The sequence below is a fragment of the Loxodonta africana genome, chromosome 5 (assembly GCF_030014295.1).
Source record: "Loxodonta africana isolate mLoxAfr1 chromosome 5, mLoxAfr1.hap2, whole genome shotgun sequence".
NCBI classification, from domain to species: Eukaryota; Metazoa; Chordata; class Mammalia; order Proboscidea; family Elephantidae; genus Loxodonta; species Loxodonta africana.
Window position 1 is genome coordinate 88,303,974 of NC_087346.1, and position 26,173 is coordinate 88,330,146.

Genomic DNA, 26,173 nt, shown 5'->3' on the forward strand with positions numbered 1-26,173 from the left:
TTAGTCCTCAAGGTGACATCTTTGCTTTTCAATAATTAAGAGTTCTTTAGCAGCTGATTTGCCCAATGCAATGTGTCATTTGCTTTCTTGACTGCTGCTTCCATGGGTGTTGATTGTGGATCCAAGTAAGATGAAATCCTTGAGAACTTCAGTCTTTCATGGTATTGCTTATTGGACCAGCTGTGAGGATGTTTGTTTTCTTTATGTTCAGGTGTAATCCATACTGAGGGCTGTGGTCTTTGATCTTCATCAGTAGGTGCTTCAAATCCTCTTCTCTTTCCGCAAGCAAGGTTGTGTCATCTGCATAACACAGGTTGTTAATGGGCCTTCCTCCAATCCTGATGTCAAGTTCTTCTTCATATAGTTCAACTTCTCAGGTTATTTCTTCAGCATACAGATTGCATAGGTATGGTGAAAGGATACAACCCTGACTCACACCTTTCCTGACATTAAACCATGCAGTATCTACTTGTTCTGTTTGAATGACTGCCTCCTGATCCGTGTACAGATTCCTCATGATTTTCCTCAACGTTATCCATAATTTGTTACAATCCACACAGTCGAATGCCTCAGCATAATCAATAAAACACAGGGAAACATCTTTCTGGTATTCTCTGCTTTCAGCCAGGATCCATATGACATCAGCAATTATATTCATGGTTCCATCTCCTTTTCTAAATCCAGCTTGAATTTCTGGCAGTTCCCTGATGATATACTGCTGCAGCCGCTTTTGAATGATCTTCAGCACAATTTTGCTTTCATGTGATATTAATGATACTGTTTGATAATTTCCACATTCAGTTGGATCACCTTTCTTGGGAATAGGCATAAATATGGATCTCTTCCAGTCCATTGGCCAGATAGCTGTCTTCCAAATTTCTTGGCATAGATGAATGAGCACTTGCAGAGCTTCATCCCTTTGTTGAAACGTCTCAATTGGTATTCGATCAATTCCTGGAGCCTTGTTTTTCACCAATGCTTTCAGTGCAGTTTGGACTTCTTTGTTCAGTACCATTCATTCCTGGTCATATGTTACCTCTTGAAGTTGTCGAACATCGGCCAATTCTTTTTGGTATAATGACTGTGTATTCCTTTGATCTTATTTTGATATTTCCTGCATCATTTAATATTTTCCCCATAGAATCCTTCAGTATTGCAACTTGAGGTTTGAATTTTTTCTTCAGTTCTTTCAGCTTGAGGAATACTGAGTGTGTTCTTCTCTTTTGGTTTTCTATCTCCAGGCCTTTGCACATGTCTTCATAATATTTTACTTTGTCTTCTCAAGCTGCCATTTGAAACCTTCCTTTCAGTTCTTTTACTTCATTTTTTCCTTTTGCGTTAGCTAGTCCGTGTTCAAGAGCAAGTTTCAGAGTGTCTTCTAACATCCATTTAGGTCTTCTCTTTCTTTTCTGTCTTCTTAACGACATCTCACTTTCTTCATGTATGATGTCCTTGATGTCATTCACAACTCATCTGGTCTTCATTCATTAATGTTCGATGGCTCAAATCTATTCTTGAGAAGGTTTCTAAATTCAGATGGGATATACTCAAGGTCATACTTTGGCTGTCTTGGACTTGTTCTAATTTTCTTCAGTTTTAACTTGAATTTCCATATGTGTAATTGATGGTCTGATCTGCAGTTGGCCCCTGGCTTTGTTCTGACTGCTGATATTGAGCTTTTCTGTTGTCTCTTTCCACAGATGTAGTCAATTTGATTCCTGTGTATTCCACCTGGCAAGGTCCACGTGAATAGTTGCCGTTTATGTTGGTAAAAAATGGTATTTGTAATGAAGAAGTTGTTGATCTCACAAAATTCAATCATGCGATCTCCAGCATCATTTCTATCACAAGGCCATATTTTCCAACTACTGATTCTTCTCTGTTTCCTGCTTTTGCATTCCAATCACCAGTAATTATCAGTGCATCCTGATTGCATGTTCGATCAATTTATGACTGCGGATGTTGGTAAAAATCTACAATTTCTTCATCTTTGGCCTTAGTGGTTAGTGCATAAATTTAAATAATAGTCCTATTAACTGGTATTCCTTGTATGCGTATGGATATTATCCTATCACTGACAGCATTGTAGTTCAGGATAAATCTTGAAATATTCTTTTTGGTCATGAATGCAATGCCATTCCTCTTCAAATTGTCATTCCCAGCATAGTAGACCATATGATTGTCTGATTCAAAATGACTAATACCAGTCCATTTCAGCTCTCTAATGCCTAGGATATCCACACTTACGTGTTCCATTCCATTATTGACAATTTCCAATTTCCTGGATTCACACATCATACATTCCATGTTCTGATTATTAATGAATGTTTGCAGCTGTATCTTCTCATTTTGAGTCGTGCCACATCAGCAAATGAAGGTCCTGAAAGCTTGACTCCATTCATATTGTTCAGGTTGACTCTGCTTTGAGGAGGCAGCTCTTTTGAGTGCCTTCCAACCTGAGGAGCTCATCGTCCGACACTATATCAGACAGTGTTCTGCTACTATTCATGAGGTTTTCATAGGCTAATTCTTTCAGAAGTAGATCGCCAGGTCCTTTTTCCTAGTCTTAGTCTGGAAGCTCAGTTGAAACCTATCCGCCATGGGCGGCCCTGCTGGTATATGAATACTGGTGGCATAGCTTGCAGCTTCACAACAATACACAAGCCCCCACAGTACAACAAACTGACAGATGCATGGGGAACATAAATAATATGGTCATAGTACAAAGACACAATCATACCAATACAATGTTTGGTAACCTGTTTTAGATTAAAAAAAAAAATCAATTTCTCCTCAGCAATATGAGAGCAAGAACCATGTCTATTATGTTCACTACTATACCTCCAGCAGCTAATGCAGTATCTGGCACGTAGTAGGTGCTCAAATATGACTTGTTAAATGAATGAACTTTAGATTCTATCCTCTTTAAGGTATTTGAGTCTTCTAGGCTTTAAAATAATGCAAGGAACTAATACAAAAATTAAGTCATCTTATATGAGTTGAAGAAGAGTTATTTAGGTTTAGACTGTCACCTGATTTGAGTCTTTTCTTCCCTTCCTAGACCCAGTATATCTTCTGGGAGAAGATATTTGCCAGTATGGATGGTGGGATTCCAAGACTGTCATCACTCCAAGCATAATGAGAGCCACCATTCATTGGTCTCTTTATTCATTTCCTTGCAGTTGGTCAATATTAACTATATTTCCATTTCACTTTTACAACTGATTTTCTGTTTAGTTTTAAAAATTGACAAGAACCAACACCAGTATGAAATTTTTGCATGGAAAGTTTTCTTATTTACTTACTATTTTATTTCAGTAGAATACTTTTGTATTTACTTGGTACAGAAGTTTATGAGTTTTTAAACCAGATGCCTCCTTGATCCACTTGATAAGCTATATCACCAACTGTGAGGGAAAAGGGTGAGACTTAAGTGCTGAACACTTTGATGCTTACAATGTTTCCTATATCAGCATTACTTTTTTAGAAAGGTAAACTGGGCTAACCACTAATCTAGAAAAGTTTAGATTACACACATAAATTAGATTTCATCTGTATTGCATACTTAGGTTGATTTTTAGCAGCTATCTGGATTACTGTTTTGAGAAGGACTCTGAGAGTATGCTGGACTTTTCAGGACACTGACGTGAAGAGAATGAGCAGGAGGGCTGCTTGAATGCTGGGTGGTTGCCATTTATGGCATATGTGGGTATTCATTACCCTTCATTTCCCAAACCCCTTTTTGTTCCTCCTTCTTTATTTCTAAAGCTGGGTTGAGTTTTAGTTTTGAGGCAGAGCTATGAATGGACTTGAGCCCACTTCCTATTTCAAAACTCTTTGAGTATTTCTTTATTTCACAGGAAAGATCTACTATTACCAAGGCAATTTTCATATTTTTGGAGTTATATACAATGCCAGGTGTGAAAATGCAGCTTCACAAGTGGGCACCCCTTTGAGCAAAGATATGGTGACTCAGGTAAGTTAGAGCCTTTCTTATTAATTTCATTACAAATTTGATTGAATTTGACATAGTGGTTCAATTTTTTAATTTCTTGGCAGATGCATTTCAAAATTCTAGTATATACAAAGAATATATCGACTCTCATGTCATCAAATTTCTATCAGCTCAAACTCCTTCAAGACCTTATGGAAAGGGTTTTAAATAACAACATCAAAAAAGACAAGCACAGACATAAAAGAAGGTAAAAAGAAAGGAAGGAAGGAAGGTTACGCTCTCCATAAACGAAAGCATCACTCTATTTAGCAAACTTCTGTTCAGATTAAGAACTGTTATGTAGAAATCTGTAATCTGCTCTGCAAGTGCAGAAGAATTGTAACATTAACAGTGGTGGCTAGTCCTAACTGGCTTCTATGATTAAAGGATAATTATTACTCAGTGGAAAACAAGGAGTCCAACCTGATTGTTTTGCCATCTATATACTACCACCTCTCCTCCTTCCTATATTCATCTGGCCATCCAAAACTAAAAACCAAACCCAGTGCTGTTGAGTCAATTCTGACTCATAGCGACCCTATAGGACAGAGTAGAACTGCCCAATAGAGTTTCCAAGGAGCGCCTGGTGGATTCGAACTGCCAACCCTTTGGTTAGCAGCTGTAGCACTTAACCACTACGCCACCAGGGTTTCCTCATCTGGCCATATCTTCCCTAAAATAATTCTCTCTTGGTCTCTTTAGTCTATCCCTACAATGGTTGTGAAGCAAAGTGAATCTTTGAAGACCACATTTATCTTTGAAGAGTGGCCGGGAATGATAGCGTAGCAGGAGGGGAGAAGGTTGCCATGGAGCATAAAGTGAATGATAAAGAGAGAAAGTATGCATAATTTGGTAATTGCTGGCATCCATTTTAGGGAGGTCTGAATTCCCTAAAAAACAAATGAACAAACGAACAAAAAAGTCCAATCAAGCAACCAACCTGCCTACCTTCAGAAAAACAGAAACCTTCAAAGTACTTTCAATTCATCGTAATCATTTGAAAATAGAATTATGAGTTAAAAAAAAAACTTATTATGTGTTAACGTAATGTATTAATATACAGTTTGGTTTGGAAGTCTTCCAAAATGAATTAACCTGTTTTTCTTATTCATGAAAAGAATATACTGACCATGTAGACAGCTGAGATTGTCTTCATGCTTTAGAGTTATCTTTCTGAGCTTTCTCATTATGTTTATCGAGGGCAGACTGAGCATGTACAAGAATCATAGGAAGAACCTCATTTCTGGCTCCTGAATACATGCTGGAAATTGTCTCTTGAATGTTTCCCTGCTTTAGCTTCTTACTCATTTCCTTCTCCAAAAGTAAGATAGAGGAGACACTGGTTTTTACTCACACCAATCTTTTTTTGACCAATAATAACTTTCTCATCTACGTTTGAAGAATTTTGATTTCTCCTTCCATGAACAACACCTCTGAATAAAATTAGGAGATTTTTAGAGATTCTTGTACTTTATAAACAATATCTATGTATGGTCTGTAATATATAGGGAGAGAAAGTAAGGTTGAGGATTCAGTATATTCACAAAACATGTACAGAATAAGGAAGCACCTCACTAGAATATTTGATTTTCTAGTCCTTGTATCAGTCATTTGAATGTCCAATTACAGCTTATAATAAGTTCCCTCCAGCAAAGAGGGATAACATCAGGACCAAAATTGAAGCTGTCTTACATCAAAAGCTGAAAGACAATGTGGCATCCTGGAATGCAGTTCCTAAAGCCATTATACTTACGGGTATTTTGCTTATTTCCATAATTTTCTATTTATTAAGTTTTTGGGCTATTAAAAAAAGTACTAAAAAAATGAATCAAGAGTTCATTTTGATGAGCTTTTACTAAACAATAGGAAATTGTTTAGTAAAAGTATGTTTTCCAAACTCTGGCACTCTGAGCAGTGACTGGGTAGTGCAAGGGGTAATATCATAGAATCTTTGAAGATTGATAGGAATGAGGCTTAAACGCAGCATGCAGATGAAGTTAGAGAGATTGGCTGCTACATACAGAAAAGGAGGTGAAGTGTCCTAGTTAAAGCATCTTTCCTCTCTATGCCCTGCTTTTGTTGGGCTCTCATGACAGGAAACAGATGTAGGGTTTTCTTGGATATTGAGTATGGAGATTGCAAGGGTAATAGTGAAGGTAGAGATGGGGAGGTTTCATTCTTTTTTTTTTTTTACATAATTTTTATTGTGCTTTAAGTGAAAGTTTACAAATCAAGTCAGCCTCTCACACAAAAACCCATATACACCTGGCTACACACTCCCAATTACTGTCTCCCTAATGAGACAGCCGCTCTCTCCCACCACTCTCTCTTTTCGTGTCCTTTTGCCAGCTTCTAACCCCCTTCACCCTCTCATCCCCCCTCCAGGCAGGAGATGCCAACATAGTCTCAAGTGTCCACCTAAACCAAGAAGCTCACTCCTCATCAGCATCCCTCTCCAACACATTGTCCAGTCCAATCCATGTCTGAAGAGTTGGCTTCAGGAATGGTTCCTGTCCTGGGCCAACAGAAGGTCTGGGGGTCATGACCACTGGGGTCCTTCCAGTCTCAGTCAGACCATTAAGTCTGATCTTATGAGAATTTGGGGTCTGCATCCCACTGCTCTCCTGCTCCCTCAGGGGTTCTCTATTGTGTTCCCTGTCAGGGCAGTCATCGGTTGTAGCCAGGCAACATCTAGTTCTTCTGGTCTCAGGATGATGTAGTCTCTGGTTCATGTGGCCTTTACTGTCTCTTGAGCTGATAATCACCTTGTGTCCTTGGTGTTCTTCATTCTCCTTTGATCCAGGTGGGTTGAGACCAATTGACGCATCGTAGATGGCTGTTTGCTAGCTTTTGAGACTCCAGACGCCACTCTTCAAAGTGGGATGCAGAATGTTTTCGTAATAGATTTTATTATGCCAATTGCCTTAGATGTCCCCTGAAACCGTGGTCCCCAGACCCCTACCCCTGCTACATTGGCCTTTGAAGCATTCAGTTTATTCAGGAAACTTCTCTGCTTTTGGTTTAGTCCAATTGTCCTGACATCCCCTGTATTGTGTTCTGTCTTTCCCTTCACCTAAGGTAGTTCTTATCTACTATCTAATTTTTTTTAATTAGTGACTACCCCTCTCCCACCCTCCCCCTCCCCCAACTCGTAACCACAAAAGAATGTTTCTTCTCAGTTTAAAGTATTTCTCAAGTTCTTATAATAGTGGTCTTATACAATATTTGTCCTTTTGCAACTGACTAATTTCACTCAGCATAATGCCTTCCAGATTCCTCCATGTTATGAAATGTTCCACAGATTCCTCACTGTTCTTTATCGATGCATAGTATTCCATTGTGTGAATATACCGTAATTTATTTATCCATTGATCCGTTGATGGGTACCTTGGTTGCCTCCATGTTTTTGCTATTGGAAACAGTGCTGCAATAAACATGGGTGTGCATATATCTGTTGGTGTAAAGGCTCTTATTTCTCTAGGATATATTCCGAGAAGTGGGATTGCTGGATTGTATTGTAGTTCTATTTCTAGCTTTTTAAGGAAGCGCTAAACTGATTTCCAAAGTGGTTGTACCATTGGACATTCCCATCAGCAGTGTAGAAATGTTCCAATCTCTCCACGGCCTCTCCAACATTATTTTGTTTTTTGGATTAATGCCAGCCTTGTTGGAGTGAGATGAAATCTCGTCGTAGTTTTGATTTGCATTTCTCTAATGGCTAATGATCGTGACCATTTCCTCATATATCTGGTTAGCTACCTGAATGTCTTCTTCAGTGAAGTGTCTATTCATATCTTTTGCCCATTTTTTAATTGGGTTATTTGTCTTTTTGTAGTTGAGTTTTTGCAGTATCATGTAGATTTTAGAGAACAAACGCTGATCGGAAATGTCACAGCTAAAAACTTTTTCTGAGTCTGTAGGCAGTCTTTTACTCTTTTGGTGAAGTCTTTGGATGAGCATAAGTGTTTGATTTTTAGGAGCTCCCAGTTATCTAGTTTTTCTTCTACATTCTTTGTAATGTTTTCTATACTGTTTATGCCATGTATTTTTAGCGCTTCTAATGTTGTCCCTATTTTTTCTTCCATGATCTTTATCGTTTTAGATTTTATATTTAAGTCTTTGATCCATTTTGAGTTCGTTTTTGTGCATGCAGTGAGATATCGGTCTTGTTTCATCTTTTTGCAGATGGATATCCAGTTATGCCAGCACCATTTGTTAAAAAGGCTGTCTTTTCCCCCATTTAACTGTTTTGGGGTCTTTGTCAAATATCAACTGCTCATATGTGGATGGATTTATGTCTGGATTCTCAATTCTGTTCCATTGGTCCATGTATCTGTTGTTGTACCAGGACCAGGCTGTTTTGACTACTCTGGCGGGATAAAAAAAACAAAAAATAGTAGGTCCTAAAATCAGGTAAAGTAAGGCCTCCCACTTTGTTCTTCTTTTTTAGTAATGCTTTATTTATCCGGGGCCTCTTTCCCCTTCTATAAGAAGTTTGTGATTTGTTTCTCCATCTCATTAAAGAATGTCCTTGGGATTTGGATCAGAATTGCATTAAATGTATAGATCGCTTTTGGCAGCATAGACATTTTTGTAATGTTAAGTCTTCCTATCCACAAGCAAGGTATGTTCTTCCACTTATGTAAGTCTCTTTCGGTTTCTTGCGGAAGTGTACTGTAGTTTTCTTTGTATAAGCCTTTTACATCTCTGGTAAGATTTATCACTAAGTATCTTCCTTTTTTTTAATTTTATTTATCTTATTATTTTATTTATCTTCCTGGGGGCTACTGTAAATGGCATTGGTTTGGTGATTTCCTCTTCGATGTTCTTTTTGTTGATGTAGAGGAATCCAACTGATTCCTGTATGTTTATCTTCTATCCCTATACTCTGCTGAAATCTTCTATTAGTTTCAGTAGGTTTCTGGAGGATTCCTTACGGTTTTCTGTGTATAAGATCATGTCTTCTGCAAATAAAGATACTTCTACTTCTTCCTTGCCAGTCTGGATGTCCTTTATTTCTTTATCGAGCCTAATTGCCCTGGCTAGGACTTCCAGCACAATGTTGAATAAGAGTGGTGATAAGGGCCATCCTTGTCTGGTTCCCGATCTCCATGGGAATGTTTTCAGGCTCTCTCCATTTAGGGTGATGTTGGCTGCTGGCTTTGTATAAATGCCTGTTATTATGTTGAGAAGTTTTCCTTCTATTCCTATTTTGCTGAGAGTTTTTATCATGAATGAGTGTTCAACTTTGTCAAATGCCTTTTCTGCATCAATTGATAAAATCATGTGATTCTTGTCTTTTGTTTTATTTATCTGGTGGATTACATTAATTGTTTTTCTAATGTTGAACCATCCCTGTATACCTGGTATGAATCCCACTTGGTCATGGTGAATTATTTTTTTGATATGTTGTTGAATTCTATTGGCTAGAATTTTCTTGAGGATTTTTGCATCTACATTCATGAGGGATACAGGCCTGTAATTTTCTTTTTTTGTGGTGTCTTTACCTCGTTTTGGTATCAGGAATATGGAGGCTTCATAGAATGAGTTTGGTAGTATTCCATCCTTTTCTATGCTCTGAAATACCTTTAGTAGTAGTGGTGTTAACTCTTCTCTGAAAGTTTGGTAGAACTCTGTAGTGAAGCCGTCAGGACCAGGGTTTTATTTGTTGGGAGTTTTTTGACTACCTTTTCAATCTCTTCTTATGTTATGAGTCTATTTAGTTGTTCCACCTCTGTTTGTGTTAGTTTAGGTAGGTAGTGTGTTTCTAGGAATTCATCCATTTCTTCTAGGTTTTCAAATTTGTTTGAGTATAGTTTTTCATAGTAATCTGACATGATTCTTTTAATTTCACTTGGATCTGTTGTAATATTGCCCATCTCATTTCTTATTCGGGTTATTTGCTTCCTCTCTTGTTTTTCTTTTGTCAGTTTGGCCAATGGTTTATCAATTTTGTTAAGTTTTTTAAAAAAAAACAGCTTTTGGTCTTGTTAATTCTTTCAATTGTTTTCTGTTTTCTATTTCATTTAGTTCACCTCTAATTTTTATTATTTGTTTTCTTCTGGTGCCTGAGGGTTTCTTTTGTTGCTGTCTTTTTATTTGTTCAAGATGTAGGGATAGTTCTTTGATTTTGGCCCTTTCTTCTTTTTGGATGTGTGCATTTATTGATATAAATTGGCCTCTGAGCACCGCTTTTGCTGTGTCCCAAAGGTTCTGATAGGAAGTGTTTTCATTCTCATTGGATTCTCTGAATTTCCTTATACCATCCTTAATGTCTTCTATAATCCAGTCTTTTCTGAGCAGGGTATTGTTCAGTTTCCAAGTGTTTGATGTCTTTTCCCTGCTTTTTCTGTTATTGATTTCCACTTTTATGGTCTTATGGCCAGAGAAGATGCTTTGTAATATTTCAATGTTTTGGATTCTGCTAAGGCTTGCTTTATGACCTAATATGTGGTCTATTCTAGAGAATGTTCCATGTGCACTACAAAAGAAAGTCTAGTTGGTTGCTGTTGGGTGGAGTGTTCTGTATATGTCTACAAGGTCAAGTTGGTTGATTGTGGCATTTAGATCTTCCATGTCTTTATTGAGCTTCTTTCTGGATGTCCTGTCCTTCACCAAATGTGGTGTGCTAAAGTCCCCTACTATTATTGTGGAGCTGTCTATCTCACTTTTCAATGCTGACAGAGTTTGTTTTATGTATCTTGCAGCCCTGTCATTGGGTGCATAAATATTTAATACGGTTATATCTTCTTGGTGTATTGTCCCTTTAATCAGTATGTAGTGTCCTTCTTTATCCTTTCTGATGGATTTAACTTTAAAGTCTATTTTGTCAGAAATTAATATTGCTACTCCTGCTCTTTTTTGATTGCTGTTTGCTTGATATATTTTTTTCCATCCTTTGGGATTTATTTTGTTTGTGTCTCTAAGTCTAAGGTGTGTCTCTTGTAGGCAGCATATAGACGGATCTTGTTTTTTAATCCATTCTGCCACTCTCTGTCTCTTTATTGGTGCATTTAGTTCAGTTACATTCAGGGTAATTATGGATAGGTATGAATTTAGTGCTATCATTTTGATGCCTTTTTTTGTGAGTTGACAGCTTCTTTTTCCCACTTGATTTTATGTGCTCAGTAGATTTTCTTTGTGTATTGTCCTTTCCCCATATTTGTTGTTGTTGATTTTGTTTCTGCTGAGTCTGTATTTTTCCCTTGTAATTTTATTTTGATGAGTAGGATAGTTTGTCTCCTTTGTGGTTACCTTATTATTTACCCCTATTTATCTAAATTTATAACTAATTTTTATTTCTTTGTATCGCCGTATCTTCCTCTCCATATGCAAGGTGTATGATTATATTTCTTAGTCTCTCTTTATTATTTTAATGTTGTCTTCTTTTATATAATATCACCATTACCCTGTGATGAGCTTTTTTTTTTTTTTTTTTAATCTTGCTTTTTTTTTTTTGGATTTCCCTGCCTGGGTTGACTTCTGCTTGCTCTACCCAGTGTTCTAGTCTTGGGTCAATACCTGATATTATTGATTTTCTAACCAAAGAACTCCTTTTAGTATTTCTTGTAGTTTTGGTTTGATTTATACGAATTCCCTCAACTTGTGTTTATCTGGAAACATCTTAATTTCACCTTCATATTTAAGAGAGTTTTGATTGGTATATGATTCTTGGCAGACAATTTTTTTTTTCCCCTCAATCTTTTAAATATGTCTTCCCATTGCTTTCTTGCCTGCACGGTTTTTGCTGAGTAGTCCGAGCTTATTCTTATCGGCTCTCCCTTGTAGGTGACTTTTCTTTTATCCCTCGCTGCTCTAATAATTGTCTCTTTATCTTTGGTTTTGGCGAGCTTGATTATAATAAGTCTTGGTGGCTTTCTTTTCAGATCTACCTTATATGGAGTTTGATGGGCATCTTGGATAGATATCTTCTCATCTTTCACAATATCAGGGAAGTTTTCTGCCAACAAATCCTCAACAATTTCTTCTGTATTTTCTGTTATCCCTCCCTATTCTGGTACTCCAATCACTCACAGGTTATTTCTCTTGGCAGAGTCCCACATGATTCTTAAGGTTTCTTCATTTTTTTAAATTCTTTTATCTGATTTTTCTTCAAATATATTAGTGCCAAGTGATTTTTCTTCGAGTTCAGAAATTCTAGCTTCTACTTGCTCAATTCTGCTCCTCTGACTTTTTATTGTTATCTAATTCTGTAATTTTATTGTTAATCTTCTGAATTTCTGATTGCTGTCTGTCTATGAATTTTTCCAGCTTATTAAACTTTTCATTACATTTCTGAATAATCTTTCTGATTTCTTCAGTTGCTTTATCTGTGTGTTCTCTGGCTTGTTCTGCGTATTGCTTCATTTCCTTCCTGATGTCTTGAAGGGTTCTGTATATTAAACTTCTGTATACTGCATGTGGTAATTCCAGGAATGCACTTTCATCTAAAAGATCCCTGGATTCTCTGTTTTGAGAGCCTGTTGAGGTGATCATGGCCTGTTTCTTTATGTGACTTGATATTGACTGTTGTCTCTGAGCCATCTATAAGTTATTGTATTAGTTTATGCTTGCTTACTGTGTCATAGCTGCTTGCTTTGTTTTGTTTTGGTATACCCCTATGGGTTGCTTGAGTGAGCTAGCTTGATTATTTTTGCCTTTGGAGCTGTGGTGTCCTGTCCCCAGCTAACTAGAGCTGTTATCAGGTATATCAGTCTAGGAGTCCATTCAATTTTCTTGTATGAATTCAGCTCAGGTTTCCAGATAGCTGATCATCAAGTGTGTGGTACAGGCTCTGTTGTACAGTGTTAGAGGGGCAGGGGTGATTGGCATATATACTTGTATCTGATTGCAGCGGGGATCACACTCTGAAGAAGCCAGGGAGCTGAGAACTGACCCCCAAGTGTCTCTGAGGAAAACACATCTCTGTTCCCTAGAGCGTGCTGCTGGGTGGGCTCTGCATAGGGACCATGGGCACCCAAAGTTTTTGTTGTAAGGACTGGGAGTACCATTTATCCCTGGACCCCTGTCGTGGGCGGCTGGGTGACCCAAGTGGAGCCACCAGTCCTTAGGTCCCTGTTGTGGGTAGGTGAGGACCTTGTTTAACAGGCAAAGCAATGTCAAACATCAAACACCCACCTCTCCACCACACTGCGGAAATGGTTGGAGTTTGCCAACAAGGGCCTATTTTCCCAAAATAGGCCCACATAGGTCCATGCAGAAGGGAAGGGTGCTCAAGGTCCACAGACAGTTTATGCCTGGACAGGAGCCACTTCTGTCCTGAGCTCCCCCACTTAATGGAGCTAGCAAATTATCTTTTCCCCCCAGTTGGAAATTTTTTCCTTCCCCAAGGCTGGGAGGACAGCTCCTGTTGCTCACCAGGATCTATTTCAGGCCTAGGGATTCAGCTGCTGAAGCTGGTTTGGGGGTGGTGGGGGGACGCATGGTAAAATATACCCAAGTACTTAGCTTTGGCCGAGAGCACGCTGTTCTCCTCAGGTTCTGGAGATGTGAGTGGTCTGTGTGGCTGGCTGCTTCTCCATGAGGAAACTGTGGCCCTACGCTAGTACCAGCCCACCGCCACTGCCGCTCTGGGAATGATGCCTGAGGGCTCCCCGTGATTCAGGTCCGGTAACTTCTCTCTGCTTCTGAACAGTCTCTTCCTTCCCTGCCCCTCAGTTTGTTGCCTAAGCTTGCCTTTGATGTTCAGGGCTCCCAGCTTGTCACAAATATACTCATTTCACTTGTTTTTTTTGATCTTTTTTGTAAAGAGTGCTTGATGGAAGCGTCTGTCTATTCCACCATCTTGGCTCCGCCTCCTTCATTGATTCTTATGGAAGAATGGAAGTAATACTGCTTTTAAGAAAAAGACAATGTCTGGAATAATTCTGTAAGAGCAAGAAAAGAAAATGATAGGATTTTGCCCCATACAAGGAAGTGAAGTTTGTAGAGATCTAGAAGATCTCACAAAAGTGTTAAAACCCTTATTTTTATTATTAAAGTGCTTGGTAGGTGATAATCATGTGGTTCTCAGCCCAGTTTTGTGGTTCTTCCAGCCCATCAATTGATCCTAGGCTGCTGAAGGCTAGAACTGCTGACAGGTGCCAGTTACAGCTCCTTTGTCTCAGAATACAGAACCTATCACCAATAGGTCACTCACAAGGAGTGAATTTTTTCATTTTGATCAAGGACTCAGTAGATGGATATTGATCAAAAGGCAAACATGTGAAATAGAATTTCAAATTCATATGGAATCAAGACTTATTGGACCCATTGAGACTGGAAAAGCCCCTGAATCTATTGCCCTGAGATAATCTTTAAACCTTGAACTGAAACTATACACTGAAGTCATCTTTAAATCAAATAACAGTTTAGCTCAACTGGTTAAAAAATGATTACCTTGAGCATGGCACTTTTTTAAGGAATTATCTATATAAAATCAAATTATTAATAGTAACTACAAATTATGGATGAGAAGTTTAGAAGGCAGTGAGTCTAAGTTAATGAGGTTGAAATAATTTGTGTAGAGACATTGACAATAATGACACAACATGAAGAATGTAACCAATATCACAGAATTTTGCATTTGGAAAATGTTGAATGAGTCTATGTTTTGCTGTGTATATATTTTTGCCAAAAAAAGAAGTGAGTTTTCAGTAGAGCTCCTCAAGGGAACAATATTTCATTGTGGGTAGCTCTTTGGAAAGGGGAATGCATAGGTTATTGTCCATCTATCACTCAGAGAGTGTAGTCAGCATTTCCTAGGGCTCCTTCCTTCATTTCTTTCCTCTTCCACTTCTCTCTCTCCTATCAATAGAAAAAAGATTTAAATTTAAGTTAAATTCTCAAAATTTTGCAATTCATTCTTAGTAAGAAAACTGCTCTAAAAAGCAGAATGGGTCCAGCGAAAAATAATTTGAATTTTGATTATTTTTCCTAAAATATAGATAGTTCTGAATATTCCAGAGTAATGGGAATTACTGTAGGGAAAGAAATCCAAAGATAATGTCCAACCCCACTTATAGTCAGAGTGTTCACTTCTTACCTCACTGAGTATTTTACTACAAATATCATAATACTGAGAGCTTTGCTCTTTTACTTCCTTTTTATTTTCCCTGTACTTCTTGGTAGAGATGTGGAAAGATGGCCAAAAGAAGAGAAGTAGAACGAGAGGGCCTCAATACATGAACTTGTGTTAATAGTCGAATGTTGAATGTAATTGGTTGGGAAACTAAGCATTTATGTCCTTAGTTTGAAGTCAATTGCTTGGTTGATAATTTATCAATTTTATGTTTTAATTTTTTATTTCAGCAATCAGCAAAGCTAATGCTGAAAAGTTTGCCAACAACTGTAGGTTAAGAATTATGAATTTTTTCATAATTTAACACATTTTATTATGAATTTAACACATTCACCAGCATTTCTCTATCACTTTCTTAAAAAAGATCTTGAAGAAATCATCCATGGTACTTTTACGAAAATTACTGGGTATATCAGATATCTAACTGGAATTTCTTTTGAAAAACAGTGGCCTATGAATTTTAACATTAATAAGGAAAGGCTTAAAGGAAAAAGGGACAAGTTAGAATAAGAGGAAAATAAAAAAAAACTAAGCTATATCAAACACATCTTGCAAGGTAAAAACAACACTGCACTTTTTTAAAAAAATTTTTATTGTGTTTTAAGTGAAAGTTTACAAATCAAGTCAGTCTCTCACATAAAAACTTATATACACCTTGCTATTACTCCCAATTGCTCTCCCCCTAATTAGACAGCCTGCTTCCTCCCTCCACTCTCTCTTTTCGTGTCCATTTTGCCAGCTTCTAACCCCCTCTACCTTCTCATCTCCCCTCTAAGCAGGAGATGTCAACATAGTCTCAAGTGTCCACCTGATCCCAGAAGCTCACTCCTCACCAGCATCCCTCTCTAACCCATTGTCCAGTCCAATCCCTGTCTGAAGAGTTGGCTTCGGGAATGGTTCCTGTCCTGGGGCAACAGAAGGTCTGGGGGCCATGACCACTGGGGTCCTCCTAGTTTCAGTCAGACCATTGAGTCTGGTCTTTTTACAAGAATTTGGGGTCTGCGTCCTACAACACTGTACTTTTTAGGTAAATCTTTTTAGAATATCATGTTGCCCACAAAATGCCACAATCCGTGCATTCCTTTATTCAACGAACATCTATTTTCCATATGTGGTGCCTTACAGACAGTACTGCATATACTATACAAGATGTAAACATTAATGAAGCAGCCTCCACCTTCAGGAATTCTGCAATCTACTTGGGGAGATGAGAGTTATAGACAAATAGATACAATAAAAGGCAATAGATGAAAGATACTTGAGACTGGAAAGAAGTGTAAGTAGGCATCTCTAGAACCAAGATGAAATGGAATACCATTGTAAGAGTACATCCCAGAAAGGAAACAGCATCACTTAGGAGGTACAGGACAATCATTGAAGGGTTTCAAGCAATGTTTTATAAGGTTTCTAAGTGGTGCAAATGGTTTGTGCTCAATTATTAACCTAAAGGTTTACAGTTTGAGCCCACTCCACGGTACCTTGGACGACAATCCTAGCAATCTGCTTCCATTAAGATTACAGCCTTGAAAACCCTATGGAGCAGCTCTACTCTGCAACACATGTGGTTACCATGAGTCAGAATAGACTCGATGGCTAATAACAAGAAGAAATAATATTTTAAGATATGTTGCTTAAAAAGCATTATCAAAGATACTTGCTGTGATGTCAATAAATCCTTTCCTCAGGTTGTGGAAGACAACTGACCAACAGTATCAGAGCAGAAAACTGAATTGTGAATGGAAAAAAAGCTTGGCAGGGGCATGGCCATGGCAGGCCAGCCTGCAATGGAAAGGTAAAAAACACTGTGTAGCCTCTCTGGTCAGCAGCAAGTGGCTATTATCTGCAGCTCACTGCTTTGCAAAGTTAAGTTTGGAAGTCTAACTAACGTGTAGGAGTCTTGGTGCTGGTCTGTTTTGAGTGGTCTGGGTTGTCGACAGCACTGGGTTACTGGGTGGGGTTGTTAAACCTAAATGTGAGAAGGTTCACCCTAACCATATGAAATTTACAATTACCTGCATAATTGAAGGCCAGTGAAGGTATTTAAATTTGGGAACAAAGGGGAAAATGAATGGAAGCAATTACATTTTCCAAATAGCTACCTTGGACTGATATTAAGTGCTTTATTTACATCACTTCATGTAATTATAACAGTAATTCTGTATCTAAGGTATAATTTGCCATATTTAAAGGTGGGGGAAACTGGGGCTCAGAAAGAGAAGTAACTTGGCCAATATCACACAGATCTTAAGTGACAGAAATTAAATGTGAACTCAAGTATGTTTGGTTTCAATAATTAGGTTCTAATTTACCTGGCCTTCCATGAGTTTACGATCTAGCAGAAGAAATTTCAATGTCGTAAATTAAAATGATAAGACAGCATAGTGTAGTAAATGTCATATATATGACACAGATAGTTAAGTGCTAGGGAAATTTGAGGAAGCAAGAGTGCATATTCAATCAAGGTGTGAAGAGGTAAGATTTGATCTGGACTCTAAAGATATAAGATTGCTTGATAGAGTAGAGCAAGGGAAAGAAAAATATTCATTCAAATATGTGGAGATGGAACAACATAAATTATATTCTGTGAATGGTAAACAAAAAGAACAATTTGAAGTAGAGTAGAATTTGTAAGAAGATACAGTAGAAAATAGTTAGAAAATATTAAGATTGTGGACAACTCTAAAAGACAAGATAGAAGTCGGTGACGCTCAAAGAGTAAAACACGAACTACGGACCACCTGAGGGAGTTCTTGTTAACAGTGTAGATCCTTCTGCCTCATGCTAGACCTTTTAAATAAACCTCTGGAGGGGGAGCCTGAGTTGATTCTAAGGAAATAAAGTTTAAGTAGCACTGATGTTCAGGGTGGGGAGATACAGAAGCCTTTAGAATGGGAGACTGATTAAAGAGAGGCACAGTTAAATGAAGGTCTTAAAATCTAAAACAATAACAACAACAAAAAGTCAGCACCTGACATTTTGAGGGAGAGGTGACAGTAGTTAAACAAGATGGGAGGTGCTAAATTGATAAAAAGTGGACAGAAATCTAAGTAGAAGCCAAGGTGCAAAGGCCTCAGTGACTCTAATTGGGAAGCTCTACAGAGGGCTGACAATTCTAATTGTCCTTAGCACTATTTTTATGTGACTGCAAAATTTATAACATCCCCATGTCACGTATGTTTTTTTAATTAAGAGTTTAAGTGCTTTACAGTACGATGTTGTTTGAGAACCTCATGCCCTAAAGTTATGAAATGACTAACTAAGAACACAGAGTATTCTAATTAAATTGCATCCTCTAGGAAAAATAATTCAGAACACTGGACTGTTAACTTTGGAAGTATGGTAAATAAACGATATGTGACACAGAAAGTCCAAAACATAATTTTTCATGAAAATTACAGCAATCCTGAGCTTCACAATGATATTGCTCTCATGCAGCTTGTGGAAGAATTTGTTTCCACAAAGTACGTTGGTAGAATTTGCCTCCCTGAAGCCAAAATGAAGCTCAAAGAAAATGAAAGTATTGTCGTTACACGATGGGAAATGCTTTATATGAATGGTAAGTTTTTCTGTAAAAATGTAATAGCTTCATGGGAATAATTATTTAAACAACCAGTGAATCACTCCCTCATGCAACTAATTAACCAATAAGTATACTGAAAAGAAAACCACTAGTGTCAAGTGACGGGACCAAAAGCATGGCATTGTCTTCAGTTTCTAAAATATCTGTGGGAATGGAGGTTGGAAAACTGGAATTATGTGTGAGGCAACCAGCACAAAAAACATATGAAAGACACTATTCTTGCTTGGGTCTGGCCACTCTTTTTGTGACAAAAGAAACTGCTTTATTTTCATAAATGTTGTTTGTCCTGACAGACGAGGATAAGATCCTCATAAAAAATATCTTTTATTAGTATGTGTATTTGCAGATGACATGATCTTATACACAGAAAACCCTAAGGAATCCTCCAGAAAACTATTGAAACTAATAGAAGAGTTCAGCAGAGTATCGGGATACAAGATAAACATACAAAAATCAGTTGGATTCCTCTACACCAACAAAAAGAACATCGAAGAGGAAAACATCAAATCGATGCCATTTACAGTAGCCCCCAAGAAGATAAAATACTTAGGAATAAATCTTACCAGAGATGTAAAAGACTTATACAAAGAAAACTACAGCATACTTCTGTAAGAAACTAAAAGAGACTTAAATAAGTGGAAAAACATACCTTGCTCATGGATAGAAAGACTTAACATTATAAAAATGTCTATTCTACCAAGGGAATCTATACATTTAATGCAATTCTGATCCAAATCCCAAGGACATTCTTTAATGAGATGGAGAAACAAATCACCAACTTCATATGGAAGGGAAAGAGGCCCTGGATAAATAAGGCATTACTGAAAAAGAAGAACAAAGTGGGAGGCCTTACTTTACCTGATTTTAGAACCTATTATACCGCCAGAGTAGTCAAAACAGCCTGGTCCTGGTACAACAACAGATACATGGACCAATGGAACAGAATTGAGAATCCAGACATAAATCCATCCACATATGAGCAGTTGATATTTGACAAAGACCCCAAAACAGTTAAATGGGGGAAAAGACAGTCTTTTTATCAAATGGTGCTGGCATAACTGGATATCCATCTGCAAAAAAATGAAACAAGACCAATATCTCACTGCATGCACAAAAACGAACTCAAAATGGATCAAAGACTTAAATATAAAATCTAAAACGATAAAGATCATGGAAGAAAAAATAGGGACAACGTTAGGAGCCCTAATACATGGCATAAACAGTACAGAAAACATTATTAAGAATGCAGAAGAAAAACTAGATAACTGGGAGCTCCTAAAAATCAAACACCTATGCTCATCCAAAGACTTCACCAAAAGAGTAAAAAGACTACCTAAAGACCGGGAAGAAGTTTTTAGCTGTGACATTTCCAATCAGTATCTGATCTCTAAAATCTACATGATACTGCAAAAACTCAACTACAAAAAGACAAATAACCCTATTAAAAAATGGGCAAAAGATATGAATAGATACTTCACTAAAGAAGACATACAGGTAGCTAGCAGATACATGAGGAAATGTTCACCATCATTAGCCATTAGAGAAATACAGGTCAAAACTACAATGAGATTTTTAATCCAAAAAACACAAAATAATAAATGTTGGAGAGGCTGTGGAGAGATTGGAACACTTCTACACTGCTGGTGGGAATGTCCAATGGTACAACCACTTTGGAAATCAATTTGGCGCTTCCTTAAAAAGCTAGAAATAGAACTACAATACAATCCAGCAATCCCACTTCTCGGAATATATCCAAGAGAAATTAAAGCCTTTACACGAATAGATATATGCACACCCACATTTATTGCAGCACTGTTTACAATAGCAAAAAGGTGGAAGCAACCAAGGTGCCCATCAACGGATGAATGGATAAATAAATTATGGTATATTCACACAATGGAATACTACGCATCGATAAAGAACAGTGAGGAATCTGTGAAACATTTCATAACATGGAGGAACCTGGAAGGCATTATGCTGAGTGAAATTAGTCAGTTGCAAAAGGGCAAATATTATATAAGACCACTATTATAAGAACTTGAGAAATAGTTTAAACTGAGAAGAAAACATTCTTTTGTGGTTACGAGAGGAGGGAGGGTGGGACGGTGGGAAAGAGGTATTCACTAATTAGTTGGTAGATAAGAACTACTTTAGGTGAAGGGAAAGACAACACACAATACAGGGGACGTCAGGACAATTGGACTAAACCAAAAGCAAAGAAGTTTCCTGAATAAACTGAATGCTTCGAAGGCCAGTGTAGCAGGGGTAGGGGTCTGGGGACCATGGTTTCAGGGGACATCTAAGGCGATTGGCATAATAAAATCTACTAAGAAAACATTCTGCATCCCACTTTGAAGAGTGGCGTCTGGGGCCTGAAAGGCTAGCAAGCAGCCATCTAAGATGCATCAATTGGTCTCAACCCACCTGGATCAAAGGAGAATGAAGAACACCAAGGACACAAGGTAATCACGAGCCCAAGAGACAGAAAGAGCCACATGAACCAGAGACTACATCATCCTGAGACCAGGCTACAACCGATGGATGACTGCCCTGACAGGGAACACAACAGAGAACTCCTGAAGGAGCAGGAAAGCAGTGGGATTCAGACCCCAAATTCTCATAAAAAGACCAGACTCAATGGTCTGACTGAGACTGGAAGGACCCCAGTGGTCATGGCCCCCAGACCTTCTCTTGGCCCAGGACAGGAACCATTCCTGAAGCCAACTCTTTGGACATGGATTGGACTGGACAATGGGTTAGAGAGGGGTGCTGGTGAGGAGTGAGCTTCTTGGATCAAGTGGACACTTGAGACTATGTTGGCATCTCCTGCCTGGAGGGGAGATGAGAGGGTAGAGGGGGTTAGAAGCTGGCGAAATGGACACGAAAAGAGAGAGTGGTGGGAGAGAGCAGGCTGTCTCATTAGGGGGATAATAACTGGGAGTATGTAAGCAAGGTGTATATAAGTTTTTATGTGAGAGACTGACTTGATTTGTAAACTTTCACTTAAAGCACTTAAAGCACAATAATAATTATTAAAAAAAAAAAATCTTTTATTGCCTGTAAGTCCCCTTCCAATGATACTTCAACAAGCCCTTGTGAAGCTTATTGTCAATAAAAATTGCAATGCTCCATATATACTTTCTGGCAGGGTGACTGATATAATGCTATGTGCTGGATTTATGTTAGGAGAAACCGATTCCTGTCAGGTATGTCTAGATACGTTATTTTCTCATTTTCTCCAAAAGTACTTAGATAAATGGAGATTTCTATCAACAGAAAATATTTTTCGTGTTATTGATTTCCACATAGCAGCTTCATATTTCAATCCACTTAAATATTTATTAAGCCGTTTATGTTCTAGGCAGGAGCCTAGATGCTGGGGGTGCAGTGGTGAACACGTTCCCTGACCTCATGGAGTTTTCCGTCTAGGAACCCATACAAAGAATAATACTTAGGGAGTTTATAAAATAAATATGGCCTTGTTTTATGGTAACCTGCACATTTAAAGTGCTGCTCCCTCTTTATTCTGAGTTGCAGCAGGGGATTTACCATGTGCTCATGTCACCCGTTCCTCAAGACTTCTTCATGAAAACATAAGCTCAGTGCAACGTACACAACGGCTTAATAACCTCCTGCATATTCAAGGCTAAATTCATTATGAAATCAACTTCTGGTCTGAACAATCCAACATCTGGCAGCTCTGGAGACCAGGGAATAGTGATAACTCCAGAGGTGAGGCAAAGGGAAATTCTTTGACATGATAAAAAATATTTTTCTGTTCTTTTTTTTAATGTAATTTTATTTTGTTATTGTTGAGAATACACACAAAACAAACCAGTTCAACAGTTTCTACATGTACCATTTAGTGATACTGATTACTCCATTTGAATTGTGTAACCATTCTCATCCTCCTTCTCTGAGTTATTCCTCTCCCATTAACACAAATCCATTGTCCCCCAAGGTTCCTTTGTAATCCTTTGAGTTGCTGTTGTCAATTTGATCCCATGGAGATCATTCTTAAAATGCTAGTCAAGTTAAACTATTGTTTAGCTTTAAGGAGACTTCAGGGAGTATTTTTGGTTTAAGGCTTAAAGATTATGCCAGGGCAATGGTTTCAGGGGTTCATCCAACCTTCATGGCTTCAGGAAGTCTACAGTCCGTGAGAATTTGAAATTCAGTTCTGCGTTTTCCCGCTTCTGATCAGGATTCTTCTATGGACAGTTCTTATTCTAGCATTATTCTGGTAGACCACTAGCTTACCCTGACTCTAGAGATATCTGGCAGCTTGTTGGAATAGTAAGCTGGAGCAAAGGATGCGGCAAAAAGAATAAACCAGGGGTATATACGTGAATGACTTCTTATCATAATTGGATTGCCTCTGAGACTGGAATCTGAAGGAAATTTCGTTGTTGTTGACGAAATTATCTGTTGCTTCAAGATTTTATTCTTTTTGTCCTTAGAAAACCAATCATTTTTTATATATCAATGTATAAAGGTCTTTACCAATATTCTATCTAAAATATAGGAGGCAAGAAGAAAACCAAACAAAAGAAAATTAGGCTACAATATTATTTTTTATTAATAGGCTAGTTCTGATGTATCTCACCATTATATTTAGAATTGATCTTAATTTGTTTTTCAGAATTAAAAAAAAATCTATTTCTGCTAGGATGAGAACATATATGCTAGATCTACCTAATAAATTATTTTGGTTCTAAAAATTAGATTTGCATATTGTTAAGCTGAAATATGTGAGACAAATGCGTGCAATAATTTACTATTTATATGGGAGATTGTGCACCTCATAAAACAATGGAATCTTGGAGTGGAGAAGAGATATCAGAGGTTCAGTTAGACCAAGTGTCTCGATTCCTAGATAAAGAAACTGAAGACAAGAGAGGAGAGATTACTTGCTTAAAGTGACTCTTCAGTGTCTCTGATAAATTGTAACCCTCACCTAAGTTTACCGTCATAGAGTTTACTCTTGAAATTATTTATATATTATTTTCTTAATGTCCTTCTTTAGCATTTTGTTTTTCTTCTCTTGCAGCAAAAATTATGTGAGGCATTTATTGCAGTAACTTTCCTTACAGTGAATATGCAGTAGTATAAAGAGCTCACTTTGTAATCTCTACAAATAATTTACCTTTTGTAATCACTTAAAATAAAAAAAGCAGCTAAAACTAAGAAGAAAACTCATTTCTTCAGTAGTTTGTGGTATTGCCCTTTTATTCTTCCTATATTATAAAGCATGATTCAAATGACATGCATAACAATGGCATGCCAATCCTTAACCAGGTGTGTTAAGATGGTGTTTTTCTATCTCCACCTAATCTTCAGGAATGTCACAGTTATTCATTCAACATAGGTTTATTGAGTACTTAATATATTCCAGCCACCAGTTTGTCATACAGTGGTAGCTTGCATGTTGTTATGATGCTGGAAGCTATGCCACCAGTATTTCAAATACCAGCAGAAGTCACCCCTAGTGGACAGTTTTCAGCGAAGCCCACTAAGACAAACTAGGAAGAAAGGCTTAGCCATCTACTTCCAAAAATTAGTCAGTGAAGGCTCTGTGGCTCACAACAGAATATTGTGCAATGTAGTGCTTCAAGATGAGTCCCCTAGGTTGGAAGGCACTCAAAATACACAGTGGCCACGACAATGGACTTAAGGATACCGATGATCATGAAAATGGTGCAGGACTGGGCAACGTTTTGTTCTTTTATGCATGGAATCATCACGAGTCACAAAAAATGCCAACAATATGTTCTGGGCGCAGTCAGGTATAGATATCTACTTCAACAATGCTACATTTAGTGGATAAAGATAGGCAGTAACACATAAATAAGAATTTTAGATTGTGATGTGTTGTGAAGGAAATAAAAGGTAATATTATAGAAAATACTGGGGCAGACAAATATTCTTTAGATTGGGCTATCTGAAAAAGAACTTCTCTGAAAGGGTTGCATTTGAGCTGGACCTAAATGGTGAAAAGGCGAAACGTACGAAGGTCTGAGAGAAGAGAAACTTAGCAAAAGAAGTAAGTGTAAAGGCTTGGAATAAAAAATAAACTTGGTGGATGCAAGGGGCAGAAAGAAGACTGTTGTGACTGGAGTCTGGTGGGTAGAGAGAACTTTGTTGTTGTTAGGTGCTGTCCAGTTGGTTCCAACTCATAGTGACCCTATGCAGAACAGAACGAAACACTGCCTGGTCCTGCGCCATCCCTACAATTGTTGCTATGCTTGAACCTATTTTTGCAGCCACCGTGTCAATCCATCTTGTTGAGGGTCTTCCTCATTTTCCCTGACCCTCTACTTTACCAAGCATGATGTCCTTCTCCAGGGTCTGATCCCTCCTGACAACATGTCCAAAGTATGTGAGACGCAGTCTCACCATCCTTGCTTTTAAGAAGCATTCTTGTTATACTTCCTCCAAGACAGATTTGTTCATTCTTTTGGCAGCCCACGGTATATTCAATACTCTTCTCGAACACCACAATTCAAAGGCTTCGATTCTTCTTCGGTCTTCCTTATTCATTGTCCAGCTTTCACATGCATATGAGGTGATTGAAAACACCATGGCTGGGGCAGGTGCACCTTGGTCCTCAAGGTGGCATCCTTGCTTTTCAACATTTTAAAGAGGTTTTTAGCAGCCAATTTGTCCAATGCAATGAGTCTTTTGATTTCTTGACTGCTGCTTCCATGGCTGTTGATTGTGGACCCTAGTAAAATGAAATCCTTGAGAACTTCAATCTCCTCTCCATTTTTGTTGCTTATTGGACCAGTTGTGAGGATTTTTTGTTTTCTTTATGTTCAAGTTTAATCCATACCGAAGTCTGTGGTCTTTGATCTTCATCAATAAGTGCTTCAAGTCTTCTCTTTCAGCAAGCAAGGTTGTGTCATCTGCATAACAAGGTTGTTAATGAGTCTTCCTCCAATCCTGATGCCCTGCTTCTCATATAGTCCATCTTCTTGGATTATTTGCTCAGCATACAGATCAAATAGGTATGAGGAAAGTATACAATGCTGACACACACCTTTCCTGACTTTAAACCGTGTAAACCCAGAAACCAGTGCCCTTTTTCTGTCTGAACAGCTGCCTCTTGATCTGTGTACACGTTCCTCATGAGCACAATTAAGTGTTCTGAATTCCCATTCTTTGGAATGTTATCCACAGTTTGTACAGTCCACACAGTTGAATGGCTTTGCATAGTCAATAAAACCCAGGTAAACATCTTTTTGGTATTCTCGGCTTTCAGCCAGGATCCACCTGACATCAGCAATGATATCCCTGGTTTGACATCCTCTTCTGAATCCAGCCTGAATTTCTGGCAGTTCCCTGTCAATATACTGCTGCAGCCGCTTTTGAATGATCTTCAGCAAAATTTTACTAGAGTGTGATATTAATGATATTAATCTATAATTTCCACATTTGGTTGGATCACCTTTCTTGGGGATAGGTGTAAATATGGATCTCTTCCAGTTGGTTGACCAAGTAGCTGTCTTCCAAATTTCTT

At 38.0% G+C, this 26,173-nt stretch overlaps 1 protein-coding gene across 1 annotated transcript; it reads left to right on the forward strand.

The window, feature by feature from the left end:
* Nucleotides 1-2,599: 2,599 nt before the first annotated feature.
* LOC100676724 (transmembrane protease serine 11B-like) lies at nt 2,600-23,049 on the forward strand. The gene is given in 11 exon segments (XM_003415942.1): nt 2,600-2,615; nt 3,144-3,185; nt 3,861-3,980; nt 4,060-4,155; nt 5,624-5,749; nt 15,305-15,343; nt 16,760-16,816; nt 16,819-16,936; nt 18,371-18,634; nt 21,719-21,860; nt 22,888-23,049. Coding segments are annotated over 11 exon segments (1,182 nt in total).
* Nucleotides 23,050-26,173: the final 3,124 nt, after the last annotated feature.